We start from the raw sequence: 21253 nt of genomic DNA on the forward strand, positions 1-21253 counted from the left end.
TGAATAGCCTGTCAAAGTAAGTCACTTCATTTTAAATGTTCTCGTTCATCTTTGAATTTGACAGCAACATCCATACCGAAGATGGTAAATAATCTTATGGGAGAATTTTGAGCTCATTACGAGGAGGAGCAGCTTTTCATAAATCACTCTTCTCCCATCCATAGCAATTTCCTGCCTCGAAACTAGCTAAGCTTTAGCTAGATGCTGAAGAATTTATTATCAAATCCTGGGCATGTCGGCCAACTCCATGAATCCAAACTTCAAGTCCCAGGTTACTAATGAGTTTCAAAGATGGTATAAATAATCTAATGGCTGAGAGTTATGAACAAGGGGACATTCTGTACCTTCAAAATAAGGAACCAATCAAGGTAATGCATCTCTGAAATTCTCTGCCACTGAGGGTGGCAGTGGCAGAAGATAAATTTAAGGTGGAGATAGTTAAATTTTTAGGAGATTGAGGGACTGACAGAGAAGAGGAGCTGTGGGATGTGGGTGGAAACCACAGAACCCTGAAGAAACCCACACAGTTACAGGGAGAGCATGCAAACTCCACAGGGACACCGCCAGAGGCCTGTGTTGAACTCTGGTCACTGGCTCCGTACTATTAACTGTGATCCAGGGTAATCGCGCCAGTGTACTGATGTAGTAGGTGTGATCATGTGCAAGTGTGACTGTGGGGTAAGTTTGTTCATGAGAAGAGCATGTTTATCAGCAGAGTGTGCTCATGGAAGACTTTTTAAAAATTTATTGAGATACAGTGCCCTTCCAGCCTTTAAGCCTCACAGCCCAGCAATCTCCCGATTTAATCCCAGCTTAATCATGGGACAATTTATAATGACCAATTAACCTATCAACCGCACATCTTTGGATTGCGGGAGGAAACTAGAGCACCCAGAGGAAACCCACACAGTCACGGTACAAACTCCTTTCAGGCAGCAGCGAGAATTGAACCCTGGTCGCTTGTACTGTAAAACATTGTGGTAACCGCTACGCTACCGTGTGAAGGGGGATGGAGAGGTGCAATGATGTTCACCAGCTTTTGCTATAATATAATCCTATCAGTATTAAAGAGGTCACAGTCTCTTCGCCTTTTCTCTCCTCCAGCAGTTGGGAGTGACAAAATAAGTCCACAGATTTGGTAGATTTTCTCTCACAGCAGATCATGAATCAGAGTTTCAGCTTCTATTTAACATAACCCACTATCCCACTAAGAGGGACACTGGGGCACAAAGACTGACAGTTGTCCATTTGCAAATATAAACTGTGATGTTTCCTTTAAAGGATGGCAGCAATGCTTGAAGTGGTGGTGCTCCTGTCTTGGAGTCAGAAGGTCACAATTGAAGCTCAGACTGCAGAACTGAACAAATGGACACCCGGCTGCCACTTCAGCCCAGTAGGAGGGCATATTCAAAGCGACATCATTCAAGCCACCGTGTGCCTTCTTGACTGGCATAAAAGACTGTAAGGCAGTGTTCAACGCAGGAAGAGCAGGCAAGCTCCTCCTGGGGTGCTGAAGAGTGGGTGATCTGGTCTTCGCCTCACTTCCAGACTGAGACCTGAGATTGTAACCAACAACTCAGCTTTATTTTCATTGACATATGCTATGAAATTTGTTGTTTGGCGGAAGCAGTGTAGTGTAAACATTAAAAGTTACCATAAGTTACAATAAAAAGGTAAATAAAATAAATAGTGTAAGAGGGAATCCTCACTTTGTGGATTAGTCTGGAAAATGTTGTACCATTACACTTAACACACTCCTCGGACTGTACCAGGCCATGCCCTGCTCCTTGATGTCTCTGTAGTGACCTCGCCATTCTTACTGCTGGTAACTGTCAAATTGGTCTTTAGTACCTCGCCACTGAATATTTCACCAGGTTTCCAGGAAACAACTAACAAAACAAATAGTGAGTGGTCAAGCTCAGGAGTTTCTGCCGATGCTGGAGATCCAGAGCGACACACACAAAATGCTGGAGGAACTCAGCATCGACGGAAATGAATAAACAGTTGATGTTTCAGGCCGAGACCCTTCATTGGGACTGGAAGTGGGTAAACTACCGACCAAAAGAGAAATGGAAAGAATCCAGAGCTGCAAGATGCCTACTGAACTTTTGCAGATACAGCTCTCCCTTTATCAGTCTACAATATACCCAACTTCTGTAAATCTTAACCTCCAGGGGTTAGGCAGGAGGTGTGAACAAAATCTTTTGTACACAGGAAGTTGTACTACAATTGGGACAACACAGACTGTCACTACAGCCAGAATGATTGTAGTCATTTCAACTTGTTGCTAGCCTAAATGCCCAATTGCATATTAATAATAAGTACTTCATTGACCCTGAGTGGAAAATTATTTCATTACAGCAGCAACATTTAAAAACACACTTAGCGATAATAATAAATATATTAACTAATAATAAAGCACAGAATAATATACATAATATTAATGTATCAATGTGCAATACTGTCCAATAATAATGTATGAAATAATAAAACAGAGACTACTGTACTATGATATGTGCTGCCCTGTCTCATGGAGATGAACTGTTGTAAATGCTTATTGCATTTGGTAGGAAAGATTTTCTGTAACGATCCTTGTGACAGCAGAGCTGAGTGAGTCTCCGCAAAAGGGTTCTCCGCTGCTTATTCAGCAGGTCATTGCCCCTCGAATTTACTTTGAACCAAATATCACATCCATTAGATTTGTTCCTCTTCCAGTTTTGATGGCCCGACTGATTTCACATCCCACACCACCTTACACTCTGACGGACTTTGTACACATATCCTTGTAGTGGGAAAGATACACTGCTGGAGGCACCAGTGGAGGTGATATTGAAATGTGATCCCTTCTCCCATCTCAGGAAAAGATTCTGGGAATGTAATTTGAAAATTCCAGGGGAGTTAGCACTGACGAGTATGTATCCAATGATCAGCATTGTCGAGTATCGATGAGACAGTAATTATCACGTTGATTCTGGCAGCTTGCTGTGTATCAGTCTGCTGCAGTCTTTCACTGGATTCCAGGGGTAACTACACCCTGTTGATATCTTATTGGTTGTCAGATGCTTGAGGCTGTCAAGTCATGAAGGTACCCAGTGCTCTTTCTTGGAACATTTGGGAACCCTGTCAAATGTTCTATCTCAATTGTGTTGGTCACTTGCGTTTTCATATTACCAGGAGCATTTGGTGTGAACCTACACTTCATATGCCTGTTCAGATTATCTTCATGCATCAACGATTAACCTCTCCAAATCTCTTGCAAGCACCCAGGAGAAAACTCAAGGGGCCAGGTCAAAACAGCCTTCCATTTTCTTTGGACACTGTTGTTTGTTAATTACACAAAAATGAAAGGAATGATTGCTTGACCAGCTGTGAAGAATTAAATTATTTGGGCAGCAAAATGTTTATTTTCATTCCAAAGGGCGAGGGAATGCTGGGTATGGTCAGGTGGCATGGATGGGGTAGTGAACAGCAGCAGAGTGTGTGTTGGTGGGAGGCGGGAGGCCAGGTGATAACATTTCCCCAACTACCTCCAGACAGAATCAGTATCTGTCCTTCCCCATTGGGAGCATCTGTCAGTAAATCAGAGGATTCCTGTAGCACTGACATAGGGCAGCAGGGAGAATGGTGAGATGTGGCAGGCATTTGAAGGGGTGGGGGTAAGGAGGGCTTTAAAAATGTATTCTCAGAGGTGAAGTGCATCCAGGCTAATTATAACACAATGAGAAAGGTAACTCACCCAAAGATGTATAAGCAAAGTAACTCTGTGACCCCAGCTTAACTCCTCCAACCCATCCACCTTCTCTGGCACTGAAAATTCATTTGTTTTTCTCTCTGATGAAGATGCTGCCCGACTTGCTGAGTGTTTCCAGCAATGATGTGAAATATTACAGCATACACGTGCTTGTTCAGTCTCCGTGTGCCTCATAAACGATTCTTCAGACTGATTTCATGTAGGTCTACAGGGATTGCACCAACATGTCTTACAGTCACAGTAAGCTCCATCACCAACTACAGTCAGAGAGAGTGTAGTTTATTTATTGTTATTTATTTATAGTTTATATATTTATTACAGTGATCCCTCAATTTAATCCTTACCCAATTTAACCTCCAAACGGATACAACGGAAAAAACCCATGCGGTCACGGGGAGAACATACAGGCAGCAGCAGGAATTGAACCTGGGCCGCCGGTACTATAAGGCGTTGCGCTAACCACTACACTACTGTGCCGCTCTAATGATTAGTCGTCACTATATTCTTCACTTAACGAGCTAGACAATACTCACAGCAGTGATGAGGTGGGGGCAAAATTATCTGCAATGAGTTATGAAGAGTTTGTTGACCCAACTCAACCATGCTGACTGTGCCCATCTATCACTCCACTTTCCTTTCCTTTCTACAAGCTTTAGCTGGACATGTTAAATTGGCACATGCCCTTGCATCAGCTAAGGTAAAGGTGGGAAAATGCTCATCACTGCATCACTTATCAAGGGCTCGTCATGTACTCCTGCAACCCAAGTTTCTCAGGCAAGATATTGCACCACTGAGGGAGCGCTACACCCTCAGCAGGTCAGCCCTTCGGACTGGATATCAAACCAAGGCTTGGGAGGTGGAATGACCCCATGAGTCTGCCCTGGGATTCTGGTCCAGCAAAACATGCTCCATTGATTATTAATGTCATTATTGTTTTTGGAAGCTGTCTGCAGGCACCTTGGCTGCTACAGCTTCTTACAACAGTGGCGACACTTCAGCAGGTGCCACACTGACTGCAGAGCGGCCCAGGGGCATTCTGGGGCTGGGAAAGTTGCTGTATTCCCTTCTGCCTTCACGATTGGAAGTGTTGAGCAGACAGGATGTAAAACAATCTGTACGTGGCTTGTCCATCAGCCAAGATCAATTTCTATGCCACAATCTGTTTATTTTAACATAATTAGGTTTAAAAACATTAATCAGCACGCAAGTTTGAATTTGTTGCCAATGAGTTGACCTGCACAAAAATAGCCCAGGAATTGAGGGAGCCAACCTTGCACTGACTTTCCCATGTGTAGCTGCCAGCTCTGAATATAGATATCCAAGGAAAATGCTTTCCCATGACTCTGTTCAACCACAAATGGTTGTCCATCGCCATGACACCATAACCACTCTCACCAACAGTAACTTACAATTAATTTCCCCAGTATTAGGAACCCAGTTCATTACCCAGCTTAGAATGCAGCAAATTCAGTCAATGTGTTAAACTATTCCATTGACACTTTTCCAGGGAGATTAAGGAGAATATCCTGGGAATGCACAGATTCCTGGAAGGGGAGAGGAGACAAAAGACCCACCTGTGGATTCTTCAGCCAGAATTCTGAGGTCCAGTTTGTTGTTCTTGATGCTCAGTTTTGTTTGCCCATATTTTCTTAAACACAGGAGGCCCATGGTCTGAAACCAAAGCACCCCGGGGAGACCGTTCAAATTCCACACAGACGGTAGCTGAGGTCAGGATCGAACCCAGGTCACTGGTGCTGCTTAATAGCAACTCTACCAGCCAGGTCACTGGATGTGTGCATCAATGACCCTTGGTCTGGCTGACTTCCTGGGCCATTTCAGAAGCAACCACATCAATGGACCCGGAGTTACATAGGAAATAGATGGCAAGACATTGCAGATCCTCTTCCCTGAATGAAAGCCAGATGGACGTCCAGAACAATACAATAACTTCCCGGTCTGTTTGTTAATTCCAAATTTATTCCATTTCCTTAAGTTACGTTTGCCGGCTGTGGTGCTGGGATTTGAACTTGTAAATCCAGGTCAGTTTTCCCCTTTCTGGACGTTAGTTGAGTTACGTAACTATATTGCCACCGTACATTTAATTTATTAACTTGGACAAGTGTCTCAATTAGGCCTTTGGAGGAAGATATCCAATCTGGCTTACCCTAGGCTCCTAGGCCAGGATACTGTGGTTGACTTTACACCTCCCTGTTGTGGCACAGCAGACCACCCAACTCCACCAGAAAGTTGCACCAGTAGTTGCCACAGCTCAGGCGGCTTGGCTATGATCCTGACTATCCGTATGGGAAGTTCGTCCATTCTCCCCGTGACCTCATGGATTTCCGCCAGACACCCCAATTTCCTTCCTTCTAGATTAATTGGACAGGATAAGCTATCCTGAGTGTGTAGGTACTGTGGTAGTAAACGGGAATACATAAAAGGAAAGTTAGAATTAGTGAAAGATTGATATAAATGGGAGATTAATGGTCAGTATGGATTCAGAGAGTTGATGGGCTGTCTTTGAGTCTAAAACTCTATGATAACCTATTTCCACCTTGTCAGGGTACAGGAATTCAGCAGTAAATCTTAGCCCTTTCTGTGAATGAAATCTCAGAAGCTAATATTCAAAATAATGCCATTCCTTATCAGCCCTCATAGACTGCACAGAACATGAAAGAACAGGATGTTACTTTGAAACAGTACATTGTAGAATACAATGCCTCATCTCTGGTTTGCTGAACCAGAAGTTAAGACTCACATTCCATCATGAGAAAATCAGAACCATTGAAATCAACACAATGGCCAGCACCCATTCACACAGGGGTCAAGGTAATAAAAAAGTTTATTTCACCTCAGCCCACAGAAGTGGACATTTCCAGCTATTTTCCATACATACATCCAGAGTTCTGGATTCAGCGTGTGGAATTATCTTAAAATTGGACAGCAAGCCTTATTTTCCCAAAGGTTGTGTGTCAAATAATTATCGGTGGGAAGAGTGGGAACCAGCATAAATTCAGTGGGCTGGACACCCCCCCATCCCGTTGGAAGGAAATATGGAATTAACCAGAAATTGAATTGTCCATTAGGACTGACATTAAAGCTTTGTTTTGGGAGTGTAACCAAGAACCTGGAAATGAAAATAAAAAAAAACTGCAAATTGTGAACATCTGAAATAAAACCAGAATTGCAGAAAACATTCAGCAGGTCAGGCAGCATCTGTGGAAATCGATAGAAGAGTTATTGTCAAAGGACCTTCAACCTAAAGCATTGACTATTTCTTTTTCTGTGAGTACTGCTTCACTGGTTGAATATCTCCAGAATTCTCTATTCTTATTTTAAAGAAAACTTTTGTAATCACTTTCCTAAAGCACTTTACGGTATGCATAATATCTTAAAGAGATCACAATCTCGATGAAGGAGATGTCCAAGTCTATCTACACACAACTAGAATCCATACACGCAAAGAGAAAGTGATCAAGTAACCTGTTTCGGTGATTTTGAAACATTGGTCAGAACATTTGTGATCACCCCCACCCAACACACTCTCTCTCTCTCACACACACACACACACACACACACACACACACACACACACACACACACACACACACACACACACACAGTGGCTTCCATCAACAGCTCTCCGATTCAGAACACAAGAGATACTACAGATGCTGAAAATGCAGAGAAACACACACAAGGTGCTGGAGGAAATCAGCTCAGGCAGCACCTACAGAAATGACAAAACTGTTGAGGTTTTGGGCTGAGAGCCCTCATAAGGTCCTGATGAGGGGCCTCTGATTTTGAAACAAGTTTGCCACTCGTGATTCATGATATTGCACCCCCCCCCCCCCCCAATGATACTAACCCCATCAGTAAAATAGCAATAAATCCTGGGCTGCTGGATCAATTTTGAGAACCAAAACCCAACAAGAAAGTCTGGCTAGATATGACGAGTTCTTTATTCCAGAATCACACATTGAATTCAGTACTGCAAAATATTTTTTAAAAATCAGGCTGCTTCATTAAAATCATAAAAGAACAAAAGCAAAATCCATAGCCAGGAATGAAGTGTTGTGGTGGTGTCTGTTAACATTAATACAGTATATGGAAACGTTCCTCCATCACTGTACATTGCTGCCATGCTGATAACAAGGTGAGGAGCATTTTTACCAGTTGAACTGTTGAATGTTGACGGAAAGACTGACTATATTCATAAAAGCAACCCTTAGGAAGGGATGGACTGGCTTAAACTGAATGGCTGATTTCAGAGTCCGATTTTGCGCAGTCACTCTCCGGAGGTAATATGTGATGGCGAAGGGTAAGTCTTTAAGCAGAGGTACTGACACCATTCAACAGCAGTCTCTGTGGCACTGCCTTTTGACAGATCACATGACCTCTTTCCGTGGCAACTCAGAATGTGCCATTTCGACGACACGCAGGATTTGGAACTCGATATTTGAAGTCGTTTGCATTGACCTTTTGACACCAGTTTGCAGTGAGTTTGTGAACTCCAGACAGTTCTTACTAGTGTCCAAGTCACTTGGCTGTCCGTTTCATTGCAGCAAACACTTATAAAGAACCACCACCGTCAAAGTACTGTCAGAATTCAATGGCAGATGTGCAACTTTAAATCAAACGTTTTCTGTGTATTGACAGATACAATAGAGTCCTCTGATCAGAATGGCATCTCAGTCCTTGACACCACCATTCTGGAGTTCCACTTAGAAATAAGTACCTTTGTGCTGGAATTGACATCCATGGTCCATAATAGACAAGCTAAGTTCTAATGAAGTCATGATCACCAGGTTTTGTGGCTGTTTTTGAAACAGAGAGATCATAAGGCACAAAATGTGCTTAATTTTCCAGTGAGGATTTTTGCATTTTCATGCACATTCTTATTCAATTCCCTAACTGGCTCAACTAGAACAAAATTCCTAATATGAAATGAAACACTATCCCCACATGAAACTCTTAACAGTAGGGTTACAGGTGAACATTGGGCTGATTTAGGCTGATTGAAAATCAGAATAGACAATACCCCTTGTTAACTTCAAGCTGAAAGGTTTACATACCGTATCCGTTTACAACTTTTGAAGACACTGTAATAACATATTTAATGTACATGGGAACTGGCAACAAATAATTAGACTCTTGGTCTGGTACCCCCAATCCGGTAAATTTATACTATAACTCCATTTTATTGTCTGAAAAAAATCTACAGATTTCAGTCTCGGAATTGTCAGCTTCACACCCCTCTAGCCTCTAAGTGAGAGAATTTTGGATTTCCATTGTTTTTTGCGTGAAAGAAATATTTCAGCTGTAAACAGCCTCAGGTTAAGATTTCAGATTGGGTTTGCTTGTCTAGACACCCAAACCCGAGGAATTAGCTTTTCCATATCAAAACCCGCTATCTTAAAAATCACCATTTGAGCATCCATAGCACTCTATATTCCCAGGAATAGAAATCTTGTTTATTTACTCTGTCCTTTATCTTTTCTGAGGTCTCAAAATCACAAGGTGTACCTGCAGTTACAATGACCTGATTTACAGACCCGGGAAGTGAATCTATCGTTCAAAAGCTTCTTTTTCCATTCTTAACCCTTTCTCCTGCAATTATCCTTGGAAGATTATGCAGGAGTAAATGGTTAGATTGTTCTTGGAGTAGGTTAAAAGGTTGCCACATCATAGGTCAAAGGACCTGTACTGTACTGCACTCTTCAACATTTTATATTCTAAGTTCTGCGTCAAATTGCAGTCGTCCCTTTACTTAACATTTCCACCAGTCCTCATCTAAATTGTGGCCTATTGACTTGAGATTGGGATTGGTCTTCACTCAACTTCCAAGGATGATCCTTGCAATAATTCTTCCAATCACACCCTCCCCCATTTCAACTCAGGCTTTGTTCCTAAGGATGGTTTACCACATTAAAATGGCAGTGTAAATGCGTCTAGTGTAAAGGTCATTAGGTAAATTGGGTGGAGCTGTCAGAAGGAAATTGAAACAGGAAAGCCACGATCTGCTACTCCCCAATGATACTTCAGAAAAAGAGATACTTGGAACTGGTTGACTGACATTTGTTGCCTACTGGAAAAAGATTGGCAAAATGTTTTTTTGAAGGACAGCTTCAACCCAACTAACCACTCTGGTCCATGAGAAGAAATAGGCCACTGACGTTTCTTTCCTCTACATAATTACACTATCAAAGTCCATCTCCTGTGAGTAGTTGTACAGAAATGGGATGTTGTCTCCTTAAGTTCATTTCAGCACAGTTTACATTCCATTTAGGGAAAAAAATTTTATAAAGCAACTGAACTATACAGTCCACTACACAGTCTGTCCTCAACAATAGCATCATAATAAGATTTCTTAATAATCCTGTTGGAAAAATCATAACTTTATCTTTTTTTTCCACATATATCTCAACTTCCCAGCAATTCACCTATGCATAAATACAAAAGTAAACATTGATTGTGCAAAAGCAAAAGGGTTCTAACAATTTTAGTTAAAATCACTTTATATAAATAACTTATTAATACTCCTATATAAGAGTAAGTACAAAGCAGAAACTTATCAGAGCCAGGTGAGGAAGTTTAACAGGCTTATCTTCTCCTGTATCTAAAGTGTAATATCAATGCAAACATGAATGCACACTGTATTGGTTGCTACAGGTAGGTAACCACGTGTACTAAGGGGTAGATTTTCATCAATGTAACTCTGGGGTAGGATCAATGTCCACTGTCAGTACATAACAGGGACTTGAATGGATACCAACTCTTCCCAAGCCATTTTATAATCCGATGGTTGTGCACGGAACCTTAAAGAAATCCCATCTCTGCACTGAGATTGAGAAAAACTTAATAGAACTTATCAAGGAAAAAGCTTTGCCAGGACATATTACTGAGTAAGGAAGCTATGTTAAAGTCTCAGTGTTAGCACAGCTGCAAAAGACTTGTCAGGCAGCCAGTGGGGAAGGAAGCATGGTTTTGAAATTATCAGTTAGTCTAGGCAATTTGTCTCAATCAATGAGATTTGGACAGCCCAACAAATACCATTCCCCGAAGAAAAGATTCAATATGAGCCCAAATTCATTTGCTGTTGTCAACACTGGCCTCATCTGACTTGACATCCACTGACACAATTCATTCCATCTGATCATTTACATGTGTTCTTACAGTTGACAGATCAAGAGATGGGGAGGTGCAGTGGTTCAAAATTATCTCCTCCCCCCCCCACCCTCCAAGGAAGGTGAGCAGGACAAAGAAAAGCAAGACTGAAACAGTAAGAAGTCATGGTGACATGGGGCTATGAATGGAAAAGATTGCAGGAGAAGATGATCTGAGATAAGCTGGGAATGCTTTAGCAAAACAGGATTTGGTTTGGATCAGGATTGTGGAATTATAGTTAGGTCTATGGAAACATTTGAAAAATAGAGGAAACAAAGAACCAAAATTAAAAATCCTAATCCTCAAAGCTGACTTCCCAACATCCTCAGTGGAGCCATGGAACCATTGTGAGTGCATTCCACAACACAATTGAATATTCACATTTACAAGGAGTATAGTAAGCTCTGTCTGCCCAAAATTGTTGGAGTGACCCTTTAGCAGAGCACAGCAGTAACTGAATAGCTTCCTCTTCTCAACTTCTGGCTTAGATCAACCAACGATCGACCAAGGTATGCAAAACCATGTAGAAGCAACAAACTCCCTTTGCCGAAGGAAGTACGTCTACAAGCTGAGTCGGTGTGGAGAGGCAGCAATCCATATCACATGGAGACACAAGAGACTGCAGGTGCTGGGATCTGGAGCAACAGGCAATTGGAAGAAACGCAGCAAGTCAAGCAGCATTCATGGAAGAAATTGTCAACGTTTCAGGTTGAAACCCTGCGTCCATAAAATATGCTTTAACTCCAGCTCAAACTGGACAGTGAGATGAAATCCGATTGGGCATGGCAGTTCCAGTCCGCTACGTGTAGTACTCCCACTGCAAAGCCAAGAGCTGAGGTCCTCATGTGAACCACCACACGCTTCTTAAGGAATCTGTTCTGTACAGTCCAGGTGGTCCGGTATGGGGAGACCAGTTAAGACTGTGAGGGCTTTGTTCCACACAGTGAAAGTGGGGCACACGGGCTGGACAAAAGCAATGTCAAAGGTGTACAGCTGCTGAGCATTAACTGCATCGTAGAAGGACAGTGAGCCGTTATCATAGTCCAGCAGGAGGCCCAGCCTTCGAAGGTGAGGGGACGGCTCCACCGAGAACTCCTTACTGTTGTGCCTTGCCACCCAGCTATTGTTGCACCGGCAGAATACCCAGGAGAAGGCGTTCTTCCCGATCCACTCGTGCTTCGGTGCGGACTTGTAGGCAATCCCGATTGCATACCTATAAGGAAACAGTAATCACTTTACTGCTGGCAACCTCCACTCCAAGAATCCATATTAAACTGCTTTTCATTGAAATCAGGCAGTCAACACAGAGACCTCAGCTCTATTTTACCCCTTGACAGTATTTACTCAGTTGGTAACTGTGCCAACCAATATGGGAACTGCAGGGATAAATTTTACAGAATATTTGGTAGAATAACTCTTGGACATCAGGAGTGTCATAGGAGGACCCATTAAGGTTTACAGGAAATCTCAGTCAAACATTTGTACTTCTGATGAGGCTGAACAGTGCAGATGCTGTCAATGTGCTTTTTCCGCCTGTTGGGGCAGGTCTATAATCCAGAATCACTGACATAGAATATATTGCAAGTGGTGTAACTGAATCAAGGAGATCTTTCTTTACTCTGAGAGTGGAATTCTCTACCATAGAAGGTTGGGGAGGCTATGTTGCCGAATATATTTAAGATGGAGATTTTGAGACACAAATGGCATTAGGGAGGATGGGGCAAGAGTGGGAATATGGCACTGGCTATGATTCTATCAAATGGCAGTGCATGCTGAAAGGGTGCATGGTGCATTCTTGCAAGTATTTTTCTTTGTTTCAAAAGAAAAATAATGCACATATTAGAGAGAGAAATAGGCCATTCAGCTCATAGGGCCTGCCCAACATTCCACCACTAATCTAACTCGAACCACAGCTCTTCATTTCCACTTGCTCTCATCCACCTGCTTACCAAGAAGCTCCCTCTGCTTATCATTATAGAAAACCTTGGTTTGACCACATGTAGGGAACTAGGTACAGCTCCAGTTACTATATCACAGTAGGAATATACCGGATTAGAGGAATAACAGAGGAATTTACTAGAAAGTTTCCAGAGCAAAGATGATTAAACTCTGAGGAGCGAATACATACATAAATTTGGCCAGTACTGCCTGGAATGCAAATTCAATCTAATTAATGATATTTAGGATATTGGAAGGTTTGATGGGTCTTTTTTCCAGCAGCAGGCAAGCTTAGACAAGTGGTCCTAAATCACAGTCAATCTTATTCAAGCTAGAAGGCATTGAGCAAAATCCTGATAAAGGTTTTTGTGAGGCAAAGGCGATATGGAATTTGGAATTCTCAGAGTTGAGACAGCACTGTCTCTAGTGGCTGAATTAATTGTAAGATGGAAATAGGGACTAGGCTGACTCAGCTGGGTTAACAACTGAGCACTGCAACAGAGGGCAGAGGTTCCTCTGAGGGCTCCCATGTTTCTCCTGCTGTGAACTATGAGGAATGATTGGGAAGTTGTTGGAGCCCAGCTCTCTGTCAGACAGAATGAAAGGCTCGTCCAACACCAGGATGGTACTTAGAAACATAAAAAATAGGTGCAGGAGTAGGCCATTCGGCCCTTTGAGCCTGCACCGCCATTCAGTATGATCATGGCTGATCATCCAATTCAGAACTCTGTACCTGCTTTCTCTTCATACCCCCTGATCCCTTTAGCCACAAGGGCCATATCTAACTTCCTCTTAAATATAGCCAATGAACCGGCCTCAACTGTTTCCTGTGGCAGAGAATTCCACAAATTCACCACTCTCTGTGTGAATAAGTTTTTCCTCATCTCGATCCTAAAAGGCTTCCCCTTTATCCTTAAACTGTGACCCCTGGTTCTGGACTTCCCCAATATCAGAAACAATCTTCCTGCATCTAGCCTGTCCAATCCCTTTAGAATTTTATACGTTTCAATAAGATCCCCCCTCAGTCTTCTAAATTCCAGTGAGTATAAGGCTAGTTGATACAGTCTTTCTTCATATGAAAGTCCTGTCATCCCAGGAATCAATCTGGTGAACCTTCTTTGTACTCTCTCTATGGCAAGAATGTCTTTCCTCAGATTAGAGGACCAAAACTGCACACAATACTCTAGGTGCAGTCTCACCAAGGCCTTGAACAACTGCAGTAGAACCTCCCTGCTGCTGTACTCAAATTCTTTTGCTATGAATGCCAACATACCATTTGCCTTTTTCACCACCTGCTGTACTGCATGCCCACCTTCAATGACTGGTGTACAATGACACCCAGGTCTCGTTGCACATCCCCTTTTCCTAATCGGCCACCGTTCCCATAATAATCTGTTTTCCAGTTCTTGCAACCAAAGTGGATAACCTCACACTTATCCACATTAAATTGCATCTGCCATGAATTTGCCCACTCACCTAACCTATCCAAGTCACCCTGCATACCTCTCACAGCTAACACTGCCGCCCAGCTTCGTGTCATCCGCAAACTTGGAGATGCTGCATTTAATTCCTTTGTCTAAATCATTAATATATATCGTAAACAACTGGGGTCTGCCAACCAACTCTCTATCCACATCAATACCGTAGCCCCAATACCATGTGCTTTAAGTTTGCACACTAATCTCCTGTGTGGGACCTTGTCAAAAGCATTTTGAAAATCCAAATATACCACATCTACTGGCTCTCCCCTATCCTCTCTACTAGTTACATCTTCAAAAAAATCCTATAAGATTCGTCAGACATGATTTTCCTTTCACAAATCCATGCTGACTTTGTCCGATGATTTCACCTCTTTCCCAATGTGCTGTTATCACATCTTTGATAACCGACTCTAGCATTTTCCCCACCACCGATGTCAGGCTAACCGGTCTATAATTCCCTGGTTTCTCTCTCCCTCCTTTTTTAAAAAGTGGGGTTACATTAGCCACCCTCCAATCCTCAGAAACTAATCCAGGATCTAAGGAGTTTTGAAAAATTATCACTAATGCATCCACTATTTTTTGGGCTACTTCCTTAGGCACTCTGGGATGCAGACCATCTGGCCCTGGGGATTTATCTGCCTTTAATCCCTTCAATTTACCCAACACCACTTCCCTACTAACATGTGTTTCCCTCAGTTCCTCCATCTCACTCGACCCTCGGTCCCCTACTATTTCCGGAAGATTATTTATGTCCTCCTTAGTGAAGACAGAACCGAAGTAGTTATTCAACTGGTCTGCCATGTCCTTGTTCCCTATGATCTATTCACCTGCTTCTGACTGTAAGGGACCTACATTTGTCTTGACCAATCTGTTTCTTTTCACATATCTATAAAAGCTTTTACAGTCAGTTTTTATGTTCCCTGCCAGCTTTCTCTCATAATCTTTTTTCCCTTTCCTAATTAAGCCCTTTGACCTCCTCTGCTGGTCTCTGAATTTCACTTTTTTTTTGCTAATTTATATGTTTCTTCTTTGGACTTGATACTATCCCTAATTTCCCTTGTCAGCCATGGGTGCACTACCTTCACTGGTTTATTCTTTTGCCAAACTGGGATGAACAATTGTGGTAGTTCATCCATGCAATCTTTAAATGCTTGTCATTGCATGTCCACCATCAATCCTTTAAGTATAATTTGCCAGTCTATCTTAGCTAATTCACGTCTCATACCTTCAAAGTTACCCTTCTTTAAGTTCAGAACCTTTGTTTCTGAATTAACTACGTCACTCTCCATCTTAATGAAGAATTCCACCATATTATGGTCACTCTTACCCAAGGGGCCTCGCACAACAAGATTGCTAACTAACCCTTCCTCATTGCTCAATACCCAATCTAGAATGGCCTGCTCTCTAGTTGGTTCCTCGACATGTTGGTTCAGAAAACCAGCCCGCATACATTCCAAGAAATCCTCTTCCTCAGCACCCTTACCAATTTGGTTCACCCAATCTATATGTAGATTGAAGTCACCCATTATAACTACTGTTCCTTTATTGTACGCATTTCTAATTTCCTGTTTAATGCCATCCCCAACCTCACTACTACTGTTAGGTGGCCTGTACGCAACTCCCACCAGCGTTTTCTGCCCCTTAGTTTTATGCAGCTCTACCCATATCGATTCCACATCCTCCAGGCTAATGTCCTTCCTTTCTATTGTGTTAATCTCCTCTCTAACCAGCAATGCTACCCCACCTCCTTTTCTTTCCTGTCTGTCCCTCCTGAATATTGAGCTCCCATCCTTGGTCACCCTGGAGCCATGTCTCTGTGATCCCAACTATATCATATTCATTAATAACTATCTGCACATTGAATTCATCCACCTTGTTACGAATGCTCCTTGCATTGACACACAAAGCCTTCAGGCTTGTTTTTACAACACTCTTAGACCTTATACAATTATGTTGAAAAGTGGCTCTTTTTGCTTTTTGCCCTGGATTTGCCTGCCTGCCACTTTTACTTTTCACCTTACTACTTTTTGCTTCTACCCTCGTTTTACACCCCTCTGTCTCTCAGCACTTGTTCCCATCCCCCTGCCACATTAGTTTAAATCCTCCTGAACAGGAGTAGCAAATGCTCCCCCCAGGACGTTGGTTCCAGTCCAGCCCAGGTGCAGACCGTCCTGTTTATACTGGTCCCACCTCCTCCAGAACTGGTTCCAATGCCCCAGAAATTTGAATCCCTCCCCCTTGCACCATTTTTCAAGATACGTATTCATCTGAAATATCCTCCTATTTCTACTACCTTTGTGGTCCTACTTCTTAGTTTATCTCCTAACTCCCTAAATTCACCTTGTAGGACCTCATCCCGTTTGTTATCTATATCATTGGTACCTATGTGCACCAGGACCACTGGCTGTTCACCCTCCCACTCCAGAATGTCCTGCAGCCGCTCAGAGACATCCTTGACCCTTGCACCGGGGAGGCAACATACCATCCAAGCATCTCGTTTGCGGCCACAGAAATGCCTGTCTATTCCCCTTACAATCAAATCCCCTATCACTATAGCTCTCCCACTCCTTTTCCTTCCCTCCTGTGCCGCAGAGCCACCCATGGTGCCATGAACTCGGCTGCTGCTGCCTTCCCCTGATGAGACATCTCCCCCAACAGTATCCAAAACAGTGTATCTGTTTAGGAGGGAGATGACCTCAGGGGTCTCCTGCACTACCTGCCTACTGCCATGCTATCTAGTGGCCACCCCTTCCCTTTCTGCCTGTGTACCCCTTACCTGAATTACCTTTACTTGAATTGGACAGCTTTAGTTAAGGGAGAGATTGAATAGGGAAAGTGTGCTTCCCTGGGAGGCTGAGGGGTGAACTGATATAGGCATGTTAAATTATGACAGGCATAGATAGGGTAGGTAGTCAAGATCTGTTTCCATATGGCAGGGACATCAAAAACAAGAAGGCATAGCTTTAGGAAGGGAGGAAGGGGATTTAAAGCCAATCTGAGGGGTTCATTTTAACTCTTATTCCTGTTCCCATTCTGACATGTTGGTTGTTGGTTTCCTCTTCTAGACGATGAATCCAATCTCTGGATGGAGAAGCAACACCTCATATTCCGTCTAGGTGGCCTCCAGCCTGATGGCATACATATCGACTTCTCCTTTTTTTCCCATTCCCCCTTCCCTCTTTGTTCCCCCCTCTGGCCTCCTACCTCTTCCCAACGCCTGCTCACCTGGTCTGGAAAGATAAGATACAATGGCGGGCCAATGATATTAGAACAGAAACACGGAAGGGTTGGCATGATGGTTATGGGGTGAAGGGCCGGTTTCTGTGTTGTACAACTCTATAACTCTGTTAGCTTGCAGACTGAAATTGGTACTTTTAAAATGTTCACATCTGCCTTCAGTGATGTCAATACAGGCCCAAAGAAAGCAATGTTTGCATTTATATAGCGTTCATCATAGAGTAAATCACCCAAGGCATATCACTGACAACACCTGATGCTACAGCAAAGGATGTACAATGGCCACAATGACATAAACCTGGTCAGGGGGCAGGTTTTGATGAGATGATGTGCCAGTATGGATTTCTGGTCAACGTCTCATACCCCAAACCAGCTTCTCAGAGGCCAGAAGAGGAGTGTGCTGCTGGTTCATGACCAACAGTGCACAATATTGATGAAGTTAAGCTGACTGAAGTGGTTGGGATACAGGGTGGGGGAGTGGATTTTGGAGTTTCTATAGAGGATTGCAGAGTCAGGCAATCCTGGCACCTCCAAATCTCCACCCAGCTAACAGGAGTCATTTCCAACTCATCACCTGCAGCCTATTTAAACCTCTACAGTCCTTTGTTGATGGTCGAACATGTGATCAAGGAGTGCCACAGATATTCACTGGAAACCGGGAAGCTGTTTGGGAAATTATTGGGTAGATCTGGGGTGCCTAGCTTGCAAGGCATTCTGGCACCTGAGGAAGGGGTTGTGTAGAACTTTTAAAATAAAGCAGGTTTGGGAGTGAGGATGTGATCCCCGTCATATTCCATTACAGTAGGTGGTGGTAATTCACCTTACTGACCGGTGTGAGCCAGAAGACAGTCCTCTAGCCTCAACCAGTTGCTCCTAGCCTTCAGTTACCTAGTTGCCTGCTGTGTTTATTATCTGTTCTCTCTTGTCTGCTGGCCCCTTGCAGCTTGTTATTTTGCAGTTTATTAGTAATTTACTGTTAGTTGTCTCCACTGCTCTGGTCTCGGATCGAGCTTCCGCTACAGTTCCACGCAGGATGGGTGAACCAGTGATTGATCCAGCAGCGTATGCTCGCCAAAAGGAAGCTGTCCATTGACAGGAGCACATGATCCTGAAGCAGCAGGAAGCCATTGACCACCTCACACTCTCAACCAACACTGTCCTGATACAGCTCTGAGCCTCCCAGATCTACAAGTGTGAACAACCTGACCCGGATCTGCCAGGGAGATAAGCGGAAGACGACATTCATAACAGTCACCGGCCACTTGGTGATGCCTTTTGGACTTGCCAACAATCTAGATGTTTACCAAGCCTTCATCAACGAAATCCTCTCAGACACGCTCCACGGGTATATGTTCACCTATCTCGACCACATTCTCATCTTCTCTGAAGATCCCCAAAACCAGTGGGAATTCCTTCAGCTGTAACATAACAATATGCAAAATACTCCAGCAGTCTCCAAATAGCAGGACTGGTGTCTGCCCTGACACACTGATTGTGAGGAGATGAGACTGAGGGAAGTACCCCCCATGTCAGCCCAGGCTGAGTTCTCACAGCAGGTTTCCTGTCTACCTAGCAGCTTACTAACAGCTACTTCACCTCGCTGAGACAGCTTAGTATCCTGAGACAATATTTTGGGTTAGCCACATCATCACAACTCTCATTTCATGCACATCTGCCCCTTTTAAGGACAGTTTACAGTTCCACAAACATGAAATTAGGAGCAAAAATCTTCTCAAAGACACTTGCTCTGTTTGAAGGACTGTAATGTGTTGATACAGCTGTTCCCAGTTACTTTAAAGGGATTTTACATTCTTGGTTTTATAAACAGAATCTGCTGCCCAGTTTTAGCAAACTCCTTTTAATACAAACCCTTGTTACTTTTTGAATCAATTAGCTATATCCCTGGAACAGAAAGAGTATCAGTCAATATGAAGCCATGTAAAGCTTGAAGTGATTGGAGGGAAGTATGGGGGTATGTCAGAGGTAAGGTTTTTACACAGTGGTGTGTGCCGGGGTGGTGGCAGAGACAATCGATACATTAGGGACATTTAAAAGACTCTTGGATAGGTGCATGGATGAACGTGAAATGGAGGGCGATGTGGGAGGGAAGTGTTCTTCCAGTGACTCTGTGGGTGTATTGTAAAGGGTTAATCTTAGTGCTTGTTGAGTATCTCACTGCCATGGTCTTGACCGTAACAGAACTGGCAGCAGAAGCTTGGATTATACTATGGGAATACATATGGGAACATGAATGTTAGGAGAAAACGGGTTTGACTCCTAAGAGTAATGACAGGTGATAACTGGTTCTGGTTCAGCGGTTTAAGCTGGTGACAATGTATTGGTCTGCTTATTGCAGGATTTCCTATCAGTGACCAGGGTATAAAACAGAGCATTCCGGAGCTTGGGGGTAGTTTTTCGAGGCCTCACCAACAGGGTGGCATGAACAGCACCAAAATCAGCAGAACGGGAGGTATACTGTACTGAGAGCAGCCTGCCACATACCTAAATAAGTACAGTGGATTCTGGTTAATTGGACCATCAGGTAATCGGGCCAGCTGCTTATTTTGGGCAACTTTTAAAGAACAAAAATAAATCGAGAAAATAGCTGGGATTCCCTGAATTTATTTGGGACACTATGCTCCTAATTGGGACAGGAGACTGTTATGGAACAGTGTTTAATTAATGTCAGTCGCATGCTGCCGTGCTTAGAGCAAAGTTTTTAAATAGCGTCACTTATGTCCGTTGGTGTTAAAAAGTAGTGAATTTTGCAACTGGTAGTTGGCAAGTCATAGACAGTTCAGAAGTGCTTTGCTCACTGCGGTTTCAAGCATTCAACTTGGTGATGCCAGAAACGACCAGGAGTGAAAATGAAATGATTTTACTACATCAAGTTAGGAACTACAAAGAATTTGAAGGCATCGGCACACATCTTGGATGTTACAATGGGGCGTCCGGTGCTCCCGGTGTAGCCTTTTATATATTGGTGAGACCCGACGCAGACTGAGAGACCGTTTCACTGAACACCTACGCTCTGTCCGCCAGAGAAAGCAGGATCTCCCAGTGGCCACACATTTTAATTCCACGTCCCATTCCCATTCTGATATGTCTATCCATGGCCTCCTCTACTGTCCACACTCAGGTTAGAGGAACAACACCTTATATACTGGTTGGGTAGCCCCCAACCTGATGGCATGAACATTGACCTCTAACTTCCGTTAATGCCCCTCTTCCCCTTCTTACCCCATCCTAGACATATTTAGTTATTTCTTTCTCTCCCTCTGCCCATCACTCTGCCTGTTCTCCATCTCTCTCTGGTGCTTCCCTCCCCCTTTATTTCTCCCTAGGCTTCCCGTCCCATGATCCTTTCCCTTCTCCAGCTCTGTATCACTTTCGCCAATCACCTTTCCAGCTCTTAGCTTCATCCCACCCACTCCAGTCTTCTCCTATCATTTCGAATTTCCCCCTCCCCCCTCTACTTTCAAATCTCTTACTATCTTTCCTTTCAGTTAGTCCTGACGAAGGGCCTCGGCCCGAAACGTCGACAGTGCTTCTCCCTATAAATGCTGCCTGACCTGCTGTGTTCCACCAGCATTTTGCTTGTGTTGCTTGGAGGATGCAATCGCCAAAAGCACTGTTTAAAGGGAGTCCATTATCTGCACTAAGTGTCTGAGCTGATTTT

The 21253-nt window shown here is 43.3% G+C and overlaps 1 protein-coding gene across 2 annotated transcripts in view; it reads right to left on the bottom strand.

Moving 5' to 3' along the window:
- Positions 1-7695: 7695 nt before the first annotated feature.
- Positions 7696-21253, bottom strand: part of LOC132393122 (E3 ubiquitin-protein ligase Midline-1) — a 393698-nt gene continuing 380140 nt past the window's right edge. For both annotated transcript variants that reach the window (XM_059967950.1, XM_059967949.1), the window contains exon 10: positions 7696-12131. In XM_059967950.1, coding sequence (XP_059823933.1) covers positions 11783-12131 — 349 coding nt within the window. In that variant the 3' untranslated portion in view covers positions 7696-11782. The remainder of the gene's footprint in view (positions 12132-21253) is intronic.

The sequence above is a fragment of the Hypanus sabinus genome, chromosome 4 (genome assembly GCF_030144855.1).
Source record: "Hypanus sabinus isolate sHypSab1 chromosome 4, sHypSab1.hap1, whole genome shotgun sequence".
Lineage (NCBI taxonomy): Eukaryota > Metazoa > Chordata > Chondrichthyes > Myliobatiformes > Dasyatidae > Hypanus > Hypanus sabinus.